This window comes from Notolepis coatsorum (genome assembly GCF_963971535.1).
Source record: "Notolepis coatsorum genome assembly, chromosome: 4".
Lineage (NCBI taxonomy): Eukaryota > Metazoa > Chordata > Actinopteri > Aulopiformes > Paralepididae > Notolepis > Notolepis coatsorum.
This window is the reverse complement of record NC_140168.1, coordinates 49,901,644-49,920,295: the sequence shown is the minus strand read 5'-3', so window position 1 is coordinate 49,920,295 and position 18,652 is coordinate 49,901,644. Positions and strand designations below refer to the sequence as shown.

The following is an 18,652-nucleotide window of genomic DNA, read 5'->3' as shown; positions in this document are numbered from 1 at the left end:
TAACCCGACTATCATCGTGACTGGCGTTGAATGAGTTAAGACATGTACAAAAATATTAATGAACAGGGTGCGGCTGGGAAGCGCACTCGCCTACCACCGCAGAGACTCTGGGATCGAATCCAGCTGTCAGCGGTACCTCCGGCTTTGTCAGTCATCCCTACTAACACAATTGGCAGTGTTAGCGGGTGGGAAGCGGGTGGGGTATGTGTCCTGGTCGTTGTAAACGGCCACTCCTACTGGTCGGTCAGGGCGCCTGTTCAGCAGGGAGGGGATCTGGGGGAAATAGCATGAACCTCCGCACGCGTTACGTTCCCCCAGTGAAACTCCTCGCTGTCAGGTGAAAAGAAGCAGCTGGCGACTCCACATGTATCGGAGGAGGCATGTGGTAGTTCTACACCCTCCCCAGGCCGACAGTGAATGCACGCAACAACCAGGAAGGGAATTGGCATAACGACTAAATTGGGATAGGTGAAAAATACAGAAAGCCCAAAAATAAATAGAATAAAAATATACAGTATATATTCACTGCCAACAACGATTATACTCGTTATTGGCCGCCAATCGTTGAACGCCAACAACGAGTATACTCGTTATTTGATCGTTATTTCTTTTATTCGATATTTCTATTCATTACAGTCCCACTGACTCGGGGTTAACATTGGGAATCGCATTGAGAATGCCTAGGTGCAATACCAGCCGCATCACGCTAAACGGCGGTATCGAGCACCCTTTCTAACATTGTATCCTGGGCTGTGGGATGGCCAAAGGTTTCGGGTTACATTTTTCCTTGTCGGGCAAGACAAACGATTCTGCCGGTTACATTGAAGCCCGTCAAATATGCCCGATTCATATGTTATGGTGGATTATGCCGTCAAGCAAATGGACATTGGATGTACCAGATGGCGATCAAGAAATTGGAATATTGGGCGGCTAGGTGGTGTAGTGGGCAAGGCGCTCGCCATCAACGCTGGAGACGCTGGGTTCGAATCCAGCTCTCGGCGTTGCTATCAGCTTGGCTGGTCGTTCATACTAACACAATTGGCAGTGTTAGGGGTGGGAAAGCTGATGGGTGGGTCCTGGGCGTTGTGGACAGCGACCCCTACAGTTCGGTCGGGGCGCCTGCACAGCGAGGGTAGGATCTGGAGGGAGGTAGTGTGACCTTCCACACGTTACACTCTCCCGGTGAGAATCTGCGCTGCCAGGCTGGCTGCCGGCTGGCTGCACATGCGTCGGAGGAAAGCATGTGACAGTCTCCGGCCTCTCGGACCAACAGTAGGGGGGAGTGCGCAACAACCAGGAAGGGGGTTGGGGATTGGCATAACGACTAAACAGTGGGATGGGAGAAAAATCGGAAAAAGGAGGGGAGAAAAAGATAATAAAAAAAAGAATTAAAAAAAAAGAAATTGGAATATTGTTTTTGGAATACTCCCGGTCGCAGGTAAGGACGATTTGACGTCAATTTTAGCTTGATCCTGCAAGGCTTTTGTACCGATCGGGCTGATAAGCATTTTTAGTGTTGAATACGAATGCCGTTACCGACAATCAAATAATCAGAAACGACCCCCCCCCCCCCCCCCCCCCCCCCCCCGCCTTTCATGCATTCATGATAGAACATAATACCTATGATGTAGATTTGATTCCGGAACAATAGTGGGTTCAGGCAAGAAACGGCGACATCTATGGAATCGACGTATACTGCCATAACTAAGCATTTCATGAATTACCCTAGACCGCTCTAAAACCATACTTATATTCACCACGGTATAACACAGGAATGTATGGATGGAAAAATTATCTCTTTTTTGCATCTTGACCGGAAGAAACTCAATGTCAAATGACTATAGTATTGTATCCATGGCTATAATATAGAATATAGATTTAGCTCTAAAAACAAGGTGACTAACTCCCATCGTTTACAGCATGGCAATACTACCACAGGATAAGGCTAATCCCCGGCGGTCAATGAGTTAATGAACATGAAAAATCTCTATCTCTATCCAAACTGTAGTCAGGACCTTGGTTTAACATCTCATCCGAATGATTCACCCGAATCATTGTCAATGGAGCAGCTCCAGACTTTATACTTGATTATGATTTATACGTTTCATTCTTACTTCTCTGGTTTCTGGCTTTTGGAGAGAGTAGCTCATGTTCACAAATATTGATTGAACTTTCCTAGGCCATGGAAATAACACATGGGAATTCTTAATTTTGGTGGTGTTCCTCTCATAGAGACAGAAGGTATTGAAGTATCCTTGCATCTTGGACCTCCTACCTGGGCTGGCAATGTGGTGTCAGGTATGAGACTGTAGTTGGTAGTGATTTTAGTGTCCTCCCGCTGGCTGGATGCGGTACTGCACACTGTCTCTTCAATATCCGGCAGCAGAGGCCTCTCCTCGTCTGAGCCCTCCTCGCCCCCTGACCTCCCCACCTCAGGGTCAACAGTCACAACCTCAGTCACCAGGACAAGATGGGACATTCTGTTCTTGAGTTTCTTCTGATAAAGAACAAGAAAGGCCCAATGTAACATCCTTAAAATGGTCACACAGTACTGTCATAAAAAAAGACATTACAAAAAATTCAATATTCCTCTGCATAAAACAAGCCATACTAGATTGCTCTGGTTTCAAGATTCAAGATTGTTTATTGTCATGTGCACAGTTAAACAGACAGTTTGCCATACAATGAAAATCTTACTTTGCTAGTCCGCCCTTCACACAAAATCACACAATACTTAACTAAAACATATTTAAATACAAGCGAGTGCTAGAAAATAAGGTAAAAATAGATAAATATAATATATACAAGGCACAGTGAGTAACATTGCACGTTCCGATCAGTGTTTACAATATGGAGGTGACAGTGGGTCACAGCAGCAGTTAAAATGGAACTATCTCAAACTCCCTTCCTCTTTTCTTGATCCGCCAATCACAACTGTCGCTTTGAAAAGTTGGTCAGACAAAGAGACAAAATTGTACTCTACTTGCTCACCTGAGTCTCGTTCCCCACCTCTAGTGTTTCAGTCAGTGTTGTCAAACAGTGGGCCATGTCCCAATACACACAGAACAGCTAATGGAGAGAGGGAGAGAGAAAGAAATGCACACAAAAATCTGTCTGAAACATTTGGGTCATAGGGTAGCTCTCACTATTATAGCTCTCACTATTATCGTATTTATTTATTTATTTATTTTATTTATTAATTTAAAATAGGGAACATATTGATGAACACTTTCATTTAAATATGCCAGATTATGGCCAGAGGCAAATTTCCATCTGTAGTCCCTGGCAAATTGACAAATTACAAATTTACACAAACTTCATAATCACAACCATGAAAACAGACTTAATCAAATGTAACAACAAATATCTTCTCAGATGGGGGACATTGAGACAAAATCGTATGGGGGGTATCCCTGACCTATTAGGTGTCAATTTGGGGGTTGACATGAAAAAGTTTGAGAACCAATGATGTAGGGGAGTCTCTAGTACTGATGTTGTCCTTGTAACACCAGTGCATAGGCTATGCTCACTCTTATATTTCTATAATACTACTATGTTACAATATCCTTAAAATTATTAGCTTACATATGAACAATGTTGAGCCCTGGACAGCCTTTTAGCCTTGTGTTTTATTTTTACTTGTATAACGAAAGGAAATAAAGTTAAAGTAGAGTTGTATCTCCATAGTTTGGAGATGCCTACCTGTATAGTTCCAGTGCAGTTCTGTACCCAGTCAGCCACGGCCAGCAGCAGCTTGTGCTTGCTCATCCTCTCATTCACCTGGATCAGCCGCACGTCTAAGTTCATGTTGATCTGACCAGAAGTGAAAGAAGAGGTGTCAAAACTTCTTTCACTGTATCTTTATCAGACAAACTCCGGTGAGGATGTCTGGCTTCAGTATCATTCTGGAAAATCTCCATCAAAGGGGAATGTCATCCATTTTAAGAATTCACATAATGTTACTCCTGTGCCCCAAGACAGTTCAGTCAGTATTTGTGAACATTTCATGACGGCTTCCTGTCCTTGCGTCTAAATTGTCCGTTTTCCGGTGCAATGCGCAGAGATTTTCATGAGCTCATATTTCACTTAAAACATAAAACACTTAAAATCATTGGTAAACAAACTTAGTGCTGAAAATATACACTTTGACTGCTGTTTTGATAGGGTCTTTACTCTTGGCTACATTTGAAAAAGAAACGCAACATTGTCACAGGTGGGGGTGTGTGTGTGCTGAATGAATGTGCCTGCTGAACCCGGAGGCGTGAATATTTTCCCTAACGGGGTTGCACTTCCGCGTTCTGTTTGCGCAATCTGATTGGCCACTGACGTTTCTGGTCATGTGACATGTGCGCCAATCGTGTGACGCCTGTTTCTATCACCGGTTAAGCTTAGGCACTCTTTCGAAGTTGGTTAAGGTTAGAGTTTGTCTTAGAGCAGGGCGATAGAACACCAGCCCTGATTCCAAACTCTAACCTTAACCAACTTCGAAAGAGTCGCCTAAGCTTAACCAGTGATAAAATAGGCGTTAGGTAGTTTGCAGGCTGTTCGAGGCGGAAATAGGCGCAGAAACAGGCGTCACGCAATTGGCGCACATGTCACATGACCAGAAACGTCAGTGGCCAATCAGATCGCGCAAACCGAACGCGGAAGTGCAACCCCGTTAGGGAAAATATTCACGCCTCCAGGCTGCGTGTCTCTAGACGCGTGAATATTTCCCCTAACGGGGTTGCACTTCCGCGTTCGGTTTGCGCAATCTGATTGGCCACTGACGTTTCTGGTCATGTGACATGTGCGCCAATCGTGTGACGCCTGTTTCTATCACCGGTTAAGCTTAGGCACTCTTTCGAAGTTGTAAGGATGGAGGATTACAAGAACTGTTATTGGGGCGGCTGATTGGCGCAGTGGGCAAGACGCTCGCCTCTAACGCAGGAGACGCTGGGTTCGAGCCCAGCTCTCGGCGTTGCTACCGGCTGGCCGGTCGTTCATACTAACACAATTGGCAAGTGTTAGAGGGTGGGAAAGCCGGTGGGTGGGGATTTGACGTTGTGGACAGCGACTCCTACAGGTCGGTTTGGTGACGCCGGTGCGACGGAAGCAGGAAGTGACGGGGGCAGCGTGAGCCTCCCACGCGTTACACCTCGCCACTGAGAGTTCGAGCTGCTGCGGTGAAAAGATGCGACAGGCTGCCTCCTCGTGTACCGGAGGGGACACGTGATGAAAGGCTTCTGTCCTCACTACAACCGACCTGTGGGAGGCATAGTCTAGCAACGTTCAAGACAGGGGAGGGAAGAATTTGATACACGAAATTGGGATGGGAGAAAAATTGAAAAAAAATGGGGAGAAAAAGTGAAGAAAAAAACTGTTATTGGAACTGTGGATTATATTACCTGTGCTGTTGGAACTGTGAATTGTATGAACTGTATTAGTTAAACTGTGGAGGATTGGAGCGCAGTGTTCTGGAACACTTTTCATTCTGTGAACTGCCCCTCTCTATCGAGAGCATTGAAGGTGCGCATTCTGACTCTCTCTAGCGCACGAACGTGGGAGCGTGGCTTGTTCTGACTGTGTTCTTCATTGCAGGCAGGAGGACGTTACTATAAGCCTTCGCTTCAGTGATGCAGTGGTGGTCCCACGGGGTACCACGCCGTCCTAGCAGTTTTCTGAGCAGAAGTACGCGCAGTCGCGCACGGATGTGCACGCGCGCGCACACAAAAATGCGCTCCACTCATGTGCGCTAAGTACCCACCATCTTATAACAGTAGCGCAGGTCGTCAGGTGTCTTCAACTACACTACCCGGCACTTATCTATCACCCAGACTTTGCATAATAATAGGATACCAATACTAACATAACAAAGAAAGAGAAGTGCAAAACCAAAATACAAGCCCTGTGGGGGTTTGCTTGATCTGTGGAACTCTCACTACTATGTGACAAATGGTCCCGACTGGAAGGATGAGGCATTAATTTGTGCTTCCGAAGGAAACTGTCCTTCTATAAACGGTAAGTTACATTGTTAATTTAGTTTGTATTTACTTGTCTAGTTTAAGTTAATTCAATTAAAGAAATTGTAACTACAATATTGTATCTACAATTACATTTAAAACATTGTTTGTTTTTCAACCATATATGTTGACAATATAATTTCTTTATATATTGAAGGCTACATCCTGCTACCTTTTTCAGCTTCTCTATTTCAAGGCAATATTTACAAAAACTAAACAAACTAGTAATTTCCTATACAAACATGTTTCCTACTATTTATGCATAATAATCATCTGTTCTGTGTGACCGTGAGGGAACATGTATGCGCATGCACGTGGCGTCCAGGCAGTTCTGATATTACGACTGCATCCCTGCTTCGCTTGGAGTACACTATTTCCCCATTGCAGACAGAACGCTTTTGCAGCCCGAAGCCGGGAGGGGCTATGAGAGAGGGAGGCGGAGAGAAGTACCCCCCCCCCCCCCCCCACCTTCTGGCTGTGTTCATAATTATTATCTTTTTGTATTGTCTGTGATTTGGCGCTTCCACTGCCCAAACCTAGGCTAGGAGGTGGGAGGAGCATTCTGACCCTGGGCATAACCCCTAGTGGTGAACAGCATCCACTACCCTACAGCCCCTTATTTTGCCGTGCGACACCCAGTGTGTATTGCCTATAATTGTATGTCGTGACTCCCTGAGATCAATTGTGTGAAGTATATGCTGCACACGCTCACACTACGGACACTTTACAGAAGGAAAGATCACTTTAAGAATGTACAAATACCGATATGCCTACTTTGTTTACTTGTTATTGCACTATGTCGCTCTATTGATTGGACTCTTATATTATATTATTATGCACATCGTTGCGGGCGAGACCCCCCGCATTTCACTGTATACCTGTATGCCGTGACAAATAAAACTCTTGTATCTTGTATCTTGTATATCTCAGGCTATTTGCAGTGAACTGTGGTTTAAAGGTCTAGTGTGATTCTGGACTAGTTGTGTAAAAAGTCCCAGACCTGTGTGCAGTGTAAGTACTCTTCCTCACGTGTGTAGTGCCTTAGTGGCAGGACAGGTAGTGTGGGTGGGAATAGCGTTGGAGGTTGGCCTATAGTGCAAAGAGCGCTTCCTTTTTTAAATTACCCTAGGCCTAGGGGCATGGGTATTTTAATCTAGTCTAAATAACTTTAGGTAAATGTATGAATTTGTATACTATGTATTAAAGTATTTCCTGTTTTTTTTCCCATTATTATGTAATAAAGTATTGCTTGTTTTTCGTAAACATTCTCTCCTTGTCTGTCTGTGGTCCTGGGGAATCCGTTTTGGTAGTTCAACTGAGCCCTTTGGAAAGTACACTCATGCGCTGGCACCTCCTAGCTGTAAACTGGGGTACTTCTCATTGGAGTCTGGTGACAACATCACTTAATGCGGACTGTATTGATCTATTTGTGACGTGAAATAAATCTCTGCCTGGTAGGTTAATCAGAGCAGCATAACTGGACAACATACCACTTTAACATGACATTTAGAGGTCAATGGATCGAGGGTTGAATACTCCCAAGCACTGGAATACACAAACGTCATGTAGAAGGCATACTTTTACTTTAGATACTTAAGCACATTCAATAGCAAATACTTTTTATCTTGGTATTTCTACTTTTACTTAGGCAAAGGAACTGGGTACTTCTTCCACCACATGCACCTTACCCCTTTATGGCTGTGGTGGAGGATGAGGATGGTGGCAGTGGTGAGGAAGATGGAAACCAGGCTGACGGACAGACAGAGGTCCCAGTAGTCAGTGAACGCCATGTAGAGGTGGAGTGTGGAAAACACAGCACACCATATCACCACGTACAGCACCTGGAGGAGGGGAACCGTATCAACCATTTCAGTGCATTCAGATTACATGCACACTGATACCCTGTTATTATTTGAGACATTCAAGTATTGTATTTTGGAGTTGGCACATGAAAACAACATTTACAACAACATAAACCAGTTATGAGAGGACAATATTCTGTTTATTCAAGTGTACAGAGGATATGAAGACGTAGTACAGACAGCTTATCCCGAATAAAACGCTAAAGGGGCACTTCACTGAAAAAAACAATGCCGATTTATTTAGCACATAATCTCACACATATCCCAATGCTCTAAACTGTTTTGCACACATTCATTTAGTTTGACAGTTATTGAGAGTTAATGAGTTTGAATAGGGCCACCTGTGATGTCATCAAAGAACACTGAATCCTTGTGTTGTGTTAATTACAGCTCAATGAAATGCTACATGAAAAAATAGCAATTCCTATTGCAATCCTTATCTAAGGTTTCTCATCTACATCATACCTCTGATGACATCATGGGAGGAGATATTTGAACTCATTAACTCTCAATAACTGTCAAAGTGAAGTGCCCCTTTAACTTGGATATGAGCCATTATCCAAAATGCTGAACTCAATCATTAAGGAACACGGACAGAGGTAAACTAATAGGTCACACTTTTGCGCCATGGCTTTGAGTGTGTTGGCAGTATTTTCTTTCATCTGAGGTGATTGACTACTAAATACACTGTTGCTTTTGATGCTTGAGTGTGAGTAAATCCGCACACACGTGTGCACGCACACACACACACACACACACACACACACACACCTTCACACATGTACCTTCACACATGCACACTTGACATCCAAAACCTGTGGCCGCTACACTAGAGGATGGGGACACTTTTGTGGACCAACCAACCAACAGAGTGAGCTATAGAGCTGCTGGTTGCAGGTAAGAACAGACATGTAATTCATATAGGTTCTTTACATTTCACATTTACATTTAGTCATTTAGTTTGACGCTTTTATCCAAAGCGACTTACAAGTTCTGTACAGCAGGAAAGGTACAACTCTTTCAGCTCAGTAACAATGTTTGTCATGTTGGTAGGTAGTAATATAGGCAAGGAAGATTATTTAGTAACAAGTTGCATGATAGTAAAAGATGAATCTTCATTTCAGATATTGATTGAAGAAGTGAGTTTTTAGCTGACAGTGTATAGGGAGCGGGGCTAATCTACAGCAATGAAAAACTACTGGGTTCAATGATGTATCCCACAAATCTCACAGAAAAAAGGTTCATGAGTTATGAAAGTGGGCATGGCTAAAATATAGAGGGTGGGGCAAAACGACACCAATGAAAAAGGAACTTTGTTTAGTCCAACGATGCCTCCCACAAGTTCCTATGGAGAATCCGTTTTTCAGCCTAATCTCACATTTCAGCCATACTAAAATGAAAACCTAGAGGGTTGGGAAACTTTTGTGAATCGACCGACCGACTGACTGACTGGCAGTGTGACCTATATATATAAAATATTACACTAAATAAGAGCGAGAGACAGTAGAGAGAGAGAGAGAGAGAGAGAGAGAGAGAGAGAGAGAGAGAGAGGAGCACGTACCGGTGCCATGATGAAATGGAAGAGGGCGGAGTTGAAGACCATATATCTCCTGACAGCGGGAACATCCAGCGCTATCTTTAAAGGAGCCTCAAAGTCTTTCACTGGAACCTAGTCACATCAAATACACCAAAATAAACCATAAACACAACTTACTGTGTTCTGTAACATTAAAAATACTATCAGAGAAAAGATGAATGCTGTCCATATTATAAACAGTAGATGGTATGATATTGTTAGCTGGATGGTATGTTGGCCTGTGTGTGTGTGTGTGTGTGTGTGTGTGTGTGTGTGTGTGTGTGTGTGTGTGTGTGTGTGCAGGGCCGGACTGGGGAAATAATTCATATCGGGAGATATAGCGCGAAATATAGCCCCAATCAGGCCACTTTTTAAGCGGGGGGTCTGGGGGTCCCCCACCCGGAAGATTTTAGTTACAAAGACTTAATTTCCTGCATTCTGGTGAATTTTAGTGCATGTGAATCACAAACTAATGAGCCAACAATTTCTTAGTACAATGTACTGTTATGAACCTCAAATAAAACTGTTGTGGCACTAGCAATGGTACTCTCTCCACCTTCAAAAAGGAAAAAGCAAGAGCACAACATATTTTTCTATTTACTATTATAATACAGTTAACCACTCTCTCCACCTATTCAAACAAGTCAAGAGCACAATACCATATTCACTTTACTGATGCACTACCCATCAACAGTTAAAATAGCCCTTTACACAAACATTAAATAACAGACCTTTCATTACAATACTATAATAACAGTAGCCACTGCCAGAATAGTGACACATGTATCACGTGTTTGTTTGATTGATTGATTGATTGAAAACTTTATTAACAGATTGCAGAATGGGTACAATACAGTACAGCTCAATACACACAATTGTTAAGGGGATGCAGACCAGAGAAAGACTTTCGTCTTGTTTACATCAGGGTCCCCCATTTTCAATTCATCAGGAATGTGGTGAGCACACGCATGCATGCACAACGAAGACAGAAGATTGCGTTGTCTCAATCATTTTAACTATAAAATTAGCTCAAAGTATGAGCTCACTGACTGAAATTTCCAACAAAAAGCATCAATTGTCAAATAATATTGATCACATTAACTAGACTAGATGTTTTTGAGGAAATTAGAAAGGGAACAACAACTTAACCCTTGTGTCTGATCAGATTCTTATTTGTTTGATAACTTTGCAGTGATTATGTTTGTAGCCAATGTGGCAAAGGTGTGTAATCTTTGAATTATCTTGGAATTATTTTGACTCTCTCTTTCATAAATTGTTTATTCAACTTCAGCCCCAATCATAACCACCACATATTGTTTTTTGTAATGTCAGATTTAACAACTCCTTTTGGGAGTGTGCCATCTGCCATTCCATTCGCCGCCTCCACTGTCAATCAGTTGTATCGCCTGGTCCCGCCTCCACCAATCACAAGCGGCAGCACGGCTCCATTGTGTGTGTGTGTGTCCGCGTGAGGGAGAGAGTGTTATGGTTTGACACCGACCCCAAACGCAACGACACAAGAGAGTTGGATTCAGAGTTGCCAAATACAAGGGCTTGTTTATTTGGTGACTAGAATAAGTGAAACAGGGAAAGCAGGTCAAGAAGGACAGGTACAATGAACAAGGGGCAAAGTTCTGCTGCTCTGCAGCTTCTCCCGGAAGGGTAGTCTTGGGAAGCAGGAGCAGACCTCTGTACCGCTCTGCAGACTCTCACGGCGGACCTCTCAGATGTTGTGCAAGACCGAGAGAGGGAGAGAGGGAACGGGTCAGTGACAGAGCAGACTTGAAAACGAGCTGGAGGACAGGGTGTTATATTCTTCGTGTTAAACAACACAGTGATGTGCAATATTCCAAAAACAGCCCAAGTGAAATATCTTCATGTAATCACACAGTGAGCAAAATCCAAACACCGTCCAAAAGTGAAATACTATCTTCGTGTAAACACACAGTGAGCAAAAATCCAAACACAGTCCAAATGTGAAACAATATCTTCGTGTAAATACACAGTGAGCAAAAATCCAAACACAGTCCAAATGTGAAATAATATCTTCGTGTAAATACACAGTGGGAGGTGGAAGATCCCAAAATATTATTCCATAAAGGAAAGGGCAAAAACGATAAAGGCTGGGTGAGTGACTGTCTGACAAAAAGGTGGTAGACTTCAGTGTAAAGGTTACACACGAAAATCGGAAATAGGTCAAGACAGTCAATCTAGAAAAACTCACCCAGACGAGCTGCGTAAAAGGAACAGGAACAACAGTGGAGGCGAGCGCGCGCCACGGAGCAGGTATCCAAGCGAAGGCTTCTAGGAATTTCCCTGAGATTAGCACAGTGAAACAGAAGCAACGGGGAAAAACATCCAGCGACAAATCAAGACGAACCAACAACTTAGGGTGGGGAAAACGGGGTATAAATAATGAGGGATCGATTGATTGAAAGGCAGTGACAGCTGGGGAATGTGATTGAAAAGCGTGGGGAAGAGAGGGAACCAATCAGCGACGTCTCAGATGACGTCAGCGGGGAGAAACGTGTGAACGAGGGAATTGAAATACTTGACAGAAAAAATGAATGAAAACAAAGCGAGGGTGGTTAAAGGAACAGAACGAGTGAGAAGGCAAGGACAGAAACCTCACAGTACCCCCCCCTCAACGGGAGCCGCCCGGCGACCAGGCCGACCCGGCTCGTCAGGATGGGCCCGATGGAAGTCGGTGATCAAGCCGGGATCCACGATGAGCTGCCGGGAGACCCAGCTACGCTCCTCAGGGCCGTAACCCTCCCAGTCCACCAGGTATTGGAATCCCCGGCCCCGCCGACGAACGCCCATCAACCGGCGGACCTGCCACTGGGGGTGACCATCCACTAGCACAGGAGGCGGTGGATCAGGAGCCGGAGGCATAAGGGGACTGAGGGAGACGGGCTTAACCCGGGAGACATGGAACACGGGGTGGATGTGCATGGATGCAGGAAGCTTCAGGCGCAGGGCCGCCGGACTGAGTACCTTCAGGACCTCGAAAGGACCGACGAAGCGAGGGTTGAGCTTCTTGGCCGAGGACCGTAGCGGGAGGTCCTTTGCGGAGAGCCACACCCTCTGCCCAGGGCGGTAAGTCGGCGCGGGAACCCGGCGCCGGTCGGCACCACGACAGGCGCGCTCAGATGTCCGGAGCAGCGCGGTCCTGGTGATCTCCCAAACGCGACGGCAGCGGTCGAGGTGGACCTGCACGGAGGGAACTGCCACTTCCGTCTCCAGTGCGGGAAAAAGAGGGGGCTGGTAGCCTAGGGAGGCCTCAAAGGGGGAGAGGCCGGTGGCGGAACTGACCATTGAGTTGATCGAGTATTCAACCCAGGGAAGGAAACGACTCCAGGATGCCGGCCTCTCAGCTGCCACACACCGAAGAGCAGACTCCACGCTCTGGTTCATCCTCTCCGTCTGCCCGTTTGTCTGGGGATGGTAGCCGGAGGAGAGACTGACCGTTGCCCCCAATCCCTTGCAGAAAGCCCGCCAAACCTGGGAGGTGAACTGGGGCCCCCGGTCAGAGACGATGTCCTGGGGGAAACCGTGAAGGCGGAACACGTGGTGCGTCAGGAGGTCCGCCGTCTCGGCTGCTGAGGGAAGCTTGGAGAGGGCCACGAGGTGGACCCCCTTGCTGAATCGATCCACCACGGTCAGAAGGCAGGTGTTCCCCTGGGAGGAGGGTAGTCCAGTGACGAAGTCGAGCGCCACATGTGACCACGGACGGCTTGGAACGGGAAGTGGCTGCAAGAGCCCGGAGGGTGCCTGGTGAGAGGCCTTGCTGCGGGCACAGACCGCGCAGGCCAATACGAACTCCTTGACGTCGTTTCGCATGGTGGGCCACCAGAAACGACGAGCCAGGAAGGAGAACGTGCGATGGACGCCTGGGTGGCAGGCGAACCGGCTGGTATGGCCCCACAGCAGTACCTGGGACCGGACAGAGTCAGGGACGAAGAGACGGCTCCTAGGGACGTTGCTTGGAGCACGTTGGAAGCGTAGGGCACGCCTCACCACACCCTCGATGCCCAAGGTGATGGCTCCAACCACTCGGGCCTCCGGGATGATGGGAGATGGGTCCTCAGAGGGTGGAGCCCCCTTGGAGTGCATCCGGGACAGGGAGTCGGCCTTCGTGTTGCGGGAACCGGGGCGGAAGGTCAGCGAGAAGTCGAACCGACTGAGGAAACTGGCCCATCTCGCCTGCCGACCGTTGAGGCGCCTGGAAGCGCGGATGAACGTTAGGTTCTTGTGGTCCGTCCAGATGGTAAAAGGCTCCTCGGCACCCTCTAGCCAATGACGCCACTCCTCCAGAGCCGCCACGACCGCCAGAAGCTCCCGATTGCCGGTGTCGTAGTTCCTCTCGGCGGGGAGGAAGCGACGCGAGTAGAAGGCGCAAGGATGTACCTTCTGGTCGGAAGGAGAACGCTGGGATAGGACAGCGCCCAGGCCAGAATCCGAGGCGTCCACCTCCACGATGAACTGTCTCTTGGGGTCAGGGTGGAGCAGGATAGGAGCGGAAGTGAACCTTCTCTTGAGGGAGCGGAACGCAGCGCATGCCGCTGGGGACCAGTCGAACGGCAGAGCGGGGGAGGTCAGCTTGGTAAGAGGCTCCGCCACTTGGCTGTAGTTCCGGATGAACCTTCGGTAGAAGTTTGCGAACCCGAGGAAACTCTGTAGCTCCTTCCGAGTGGTGGGTTCCGGCCAATCCTCCACAGCCTGGATCTTGCGAGGATCCGCTCGGGTCAAGCCCTTCTCCACGATGAAGCCCAGGTAGTCGACGGAGTTGGAGTGGAAACGGCACTTCTCCGCCTTGACGAAGAGCCGATTGTGGAGGAGGCGCTCCAGCACCCGGCGGACATGCAGGATGTGTTCCTCGAGGGTCCTGGAAAAGATAAGAATGTCGTCCAGGTACACCACCACGAACACCTCCAGCATGTCACGGAGGACATCGTTCATGAGTGCCTGGAATACCGCCGGGGCGTTGGTGAGACCGAACGGCATCACAAGGTACTCATAGTGGCCCCTGGGGGTCTTGAAGGCGGTCTTCCATTCATCGCCCTCACGGATACGGACAAGATGATAGGCACTTCGGAGATCCAGCTTGGTGAAGAACGAGGCCTGGGTCAGTGGCTCGAAGGTGGAGCTCATGAGAGGTAGGGGGTATTTGTTCTTGATGGTGATCTCGTTGAGCTGACGATAGTCGATGCAGGGTCGCAGGTCCCCATCCTTCTTTCCAACAAAGAAGAACCCGGCCGCCACCGGGGAGGAGGAAGGCCGAATGAGTCCTGCTTCCAATGACTCAGAGATGTAGAGATCCATCGCCTTCTTCTCCGGGGCAGTCAGACTGTAGAGGCGGCTGCCGGGAAGGGGAGCCCCTTGGCGGAGGTTGATGGCGCAGTCATAGGGGCGGTGAGGTGGAAGGGACTGAGCCCTGGTCTTACTGAATACCTCCATGAGGTCGTGGTACTCGGGAGGAACGGACGAGGGATCCGGGGGCAACTCACCAGCCGGTCTCCGGGGCGGGGGACAAGACGCCGCCTGTAGACAGCGGGCGTGACAGGAGGAGCTCCAGCCCCTGATGGTACCGGAGGCCCAGGCGATGTGGGGCTCGTGCAGCGCGAGCCAGGGCCTACCCAGGACCACCGGGACAAGGGGGGATTGGGTAATGAGGAACTGGATCCTCTCTACGTGGTTCCCAGCAATGGTCAGCAAGACTGGGCCGGTCCGTTGAGAGATGTCGGCCAGGCGGTGTTGGTCCAACGAAAAGATCTCCAAGGGCCTCACAAGGGCCTCAAGAGGTATGTTGGCTTGGGTGGCAAACTCGAAGTCGAGGAAGTTCTCGTCTGCCCCAGAGTCGATGAGGGCCTCCACCGTGGCACGTTGGTCCCCCCAGGCCAGGGTGACGCTCAACAGATGGTCAGGTGGTGCGCGGCGCTGGGAATGGGAAAAACGGCTCACCAGGATCTCCCGGGGTCTTGGTGAGCCTGATCTTTTGGCCGGGTAGGGCAGTCGGCGATACGGTGTCCCGCACCTCCGCAGTAGAGGCAGAGACCGGACCTGAGCCTTGCCTGACGCTCCGCCTGGCTCAGATGAGAGCGTCCCAGCTGCATGGGTTCCTCCTCGCGCACCGGACGGGGAAGCCTGTTACCCACAGTAGTGTTGGGGACGGGGCGTCCAGGAGTCCGGGGTGCTTCAGGAGGTGACAGTCGGGCCCTCTCGCGCCTTCTCTCCAGGAGGCGTCCGTCAATACGGATGACAAGGCTAAACAGCTCCTCGAGGGAGTCGGGCACCTCCCTGGTAGCGAGCTGGTCCCGGACTGCGTCACTGAGCCCCCTTATGAAGGTTAGGCGAAGAGCAGGTTCGTTCCATCCGCTCTCCACCGCCGCCAGTCGAAACTCCATGACATAGTCCGTCACCCTGCTGCTCCCTTGCCGGAAGGTCCCCAACCGGGCTCCAGGGTCCAGACCTCGGGCTGGATGGTGGAACACTCTGCGGAGCTCCGCCACGAAGTCTGGGTAGGAGAACAAAAAATCTGCTTCCATTGCCCAGGAGGATGTGACCCACTGGGCAGCATGGCCTGAAAGTAGGTTGGTTATATAAGCCACTCGGGACCCATGAGCTGAAAAACGGCTTGGCTGATGACGGAAAACCAACTCACATTGCATGATGAATGTGGCACACTCCTCGGGATTACCGTCAAACAGCCGTGGGACGGAGAGAAGGGGTTCCCGAGGTGCGAGATCTGCTGGGGCTGCGGGGAATGTTCCTGGAGGGTGTGAGAGATGAAAAGTATTAACGGCGTCGCCCAGCGAGTTAAGCTGGGCGAGAATCTCGGACTGTTGTCCCGCCATAGCGGCCATTGAACCCTGCATAGGCAGGACCTGGTCCCTGAGGTTCTGCACCGCAGCCGCAGCCCGCTCTAGTTGGAGACCGTGATCCCTGGTCAACTCGACTTGAAATGCAAGTGCGGTTCTGACCCCCTCTGTGTCGGCTGGGGTCGTCATGGTTGGTTCGTAATGTTATGGTTTGACACCGACCCCAAACGCAACGACACAAGAGAGTTGGATTCAGAGTTGCCAAATACAAGGGCTTGTTTATTTGGTGACTAGAATAAGTGAAACAGGGAAAGCAGGTCAAGAAGGACAGGTACAATGAACAAGGGGCAAAGTTCTGCTGCTCTGCAGCTTCTCCCGGAAGGGTAGTCTTGGGAAGCAGGAGCAGACCTCTGTACCGCTCTGCAGACTCTCACGGCGGACCTCTCAGATGTTGTGCAAGACCGAGAGAGGGAGAGAGGGAACGGGTCAGTGACAGAGCAGACTTGAAAACGAGCTGGAGGACAGGGTGTTATATTCTTCGTGTTAAACAACACAGTGATGTGCAATATTCCAAAAACAGCCCAAGTGAAATATCTTCATGTAATCACACAGTGAGCAAAATCCAAACACCGTCCAAAAGTGAAATACTATCTTCGTGTAAACACACAGTGAGCAAAAATCCAAACACAGTCCAAATGTGAAACAATATCTTCGTGTAAATACACAGTGAGCAAAAATCCAAACACAGTCCAAATGTGAAATAATATCTTCGTGTAAATACACAGTGGGAGGTGGAAGATCCCAAAATATTATTCCATAAAGGAAAGGGCAAAAACGATAAAGGCTGGGTGAGTGACTGTCTGACAAAAAGGTGGTAGACTTCAGTGTAAAGGTTACACACGAAAATCGGAAATAGGTCAAGACAGTCAATCTAGAAAAACTCACCCAGACGAGCTGCGTAAAAGGAACAGGAACAACAGTGGAGGCGAGCGCGCGCCACGGAGCAGGTATCCAAGCGAAGGCTTCTAGGAATTTCCCTGAGATTAGCACAGTGAAACAGAAGCAACGGGGAAAAACATCCAGCGACAAATCAAGACGAACCAACAACTTAGGGTGGGGAAAACGGGGTATAAATAATGAGGGATCGATTGATTGAAAGGCAGTGACAGCTGGGGAATGTGATTGAAAAGCGTGGGGAAGAGAGGGAACCAATCAGCGACGTCTCAGATGACGTCAGCGGGGAGAAACGTGTGAACGAGGGAATTGAAATACTTGACAGAAAAAATGAATGAAAACAAAGCGAGGGTGGTTAAAGGAACAGAACGAGTGAGAAGGCAAGGACAGAAACCTCACAGAGAGAGTCAGATAGTTCTCCAACTCTGTCGCAGACAGTGAAATCCTGGTTGTTCCCCACCCACCTGGTTATCTAAAAACTATCGCGCCGCCGCCACAACTAGAAACAATTGCCTGACAAAAAAATAAAAATAAAATTATAATAAAAAGAACATATAATGTTTTTTTTTTTATATAATTCTTTTTTTTTTTTATCTGTGCAGGCCAGGCCACCGGGAAAACTCCCGGTGCTCCCGATGGCCAGTCCGGGCCTGTGTGTGTGTGTGTGTGTGTGTGTGTGTGTGTGTGTGTGTGTGTGTGTGTGTGTATGTGTGTGTGTGTGTGTGTGTGTGTGTGTGTGTGTGTGTGTGCGTGCATGTGTGTGTGCGTGTGCGTGTGTGCGTGTGTGTGCGTGCGTGTGTGCTGACCTGGAAGTCATTTCTTTCCAGCAGAAGCCGACAGAGCGTCAGATCAAAGCTGGGATACATCATGGAGTAGCTCTGCACTGCCAGGACACACTGACCTGAGAGGACAGAGATAGAGAGAGAGGCACCAGATGGCTTATTATGTGACAGTGAGTGATTGACAGAAATAACATATCAGAATGAGACCGTAAAATAAAAATAATGACTACGAATTGTTAAAAGAACATTATATGAACTTTACTTTTTGCACGACAACTTAAGAATTCTATTCTAACCTTTGTGATACATGTGATGAAATCTCCCCAAGTTCATTCGCTAGCTTGTTGACTTTATTCTATTTTATAAATTTTTTACTTTTATTTTGAATATAATACAAATAAAAATCCTTTGGTCATAGGAAAGGAATCGACAGAAATGTTTACATTTCACAAACGTGTGGAGTCTAAGGCAAAGATGTGAAATGATAAAAGGACATGATTGTTTTCAAGAAGAATTACTGTATTGTGATTGTAATAATTGTGAATGAAGAATGCAGAAACCAATGACCATGAACCATGGACAACTCTCTCTTGAAGCCAGAAAACCAGATAATAAGTACATGAGTCTGTGATGTCATCAAGATGTAACATCTGGA

At 47.7% G+C, this 18,652-nt stretch overlaps 1 protein-coding gene across 7 annotated transcripts in view; it reads right to left on the bottom strand.

The window, feature by feature from the left end:
- Positions 1 to 18,652, bottom strand: part of tmem268 (transmembrane protein 268) — a 37,030-nt gene that overhangs the window by 6,081 nt on the left and 12,297 nt on the right. For 5 of the 7 annotated variants that reach the window (XM_084313509.1, XM_084313510.1, XM_084313511.1 and 2 more), the window contains 7 exons: positions 18,022 to 18,116; positions 16,105 to 16,212; positions 9,426 to 9,533; positions 7,691 to 7,843; positions 3,703 to 3,813; positions 2,992 to 3,069; positions 2,276 to 2,497 (listed from right to left, as the gene is read on the bottom strand). In XM_084313509.1, the coding sequence (XP_084169635.1) occupies positions 2,276 to 2,497; positions 2,992 to 3,069; positions 3,703 to 3,813; positions 7,691 to 7,843; positions 9,426 to 9,533; positions 16,105 to 16,212; positions 18,022 to 18,116 (875 nt within the window). The remainder of the gene's footprint in view (positions 1 to 2,275; positions 2,498 to 2,991; positions 3,070 to 3,702; positions 3,814 to 7,690; positions 7,844 to 9,425; positions 9,534 to 16,104; positions 16,213 to 18,021; positions 18,117 to 18,652) is intronic. The other 2 variants (XM_084313514.1, XM_084313515.1) reach the window with 2 other exon arrangements.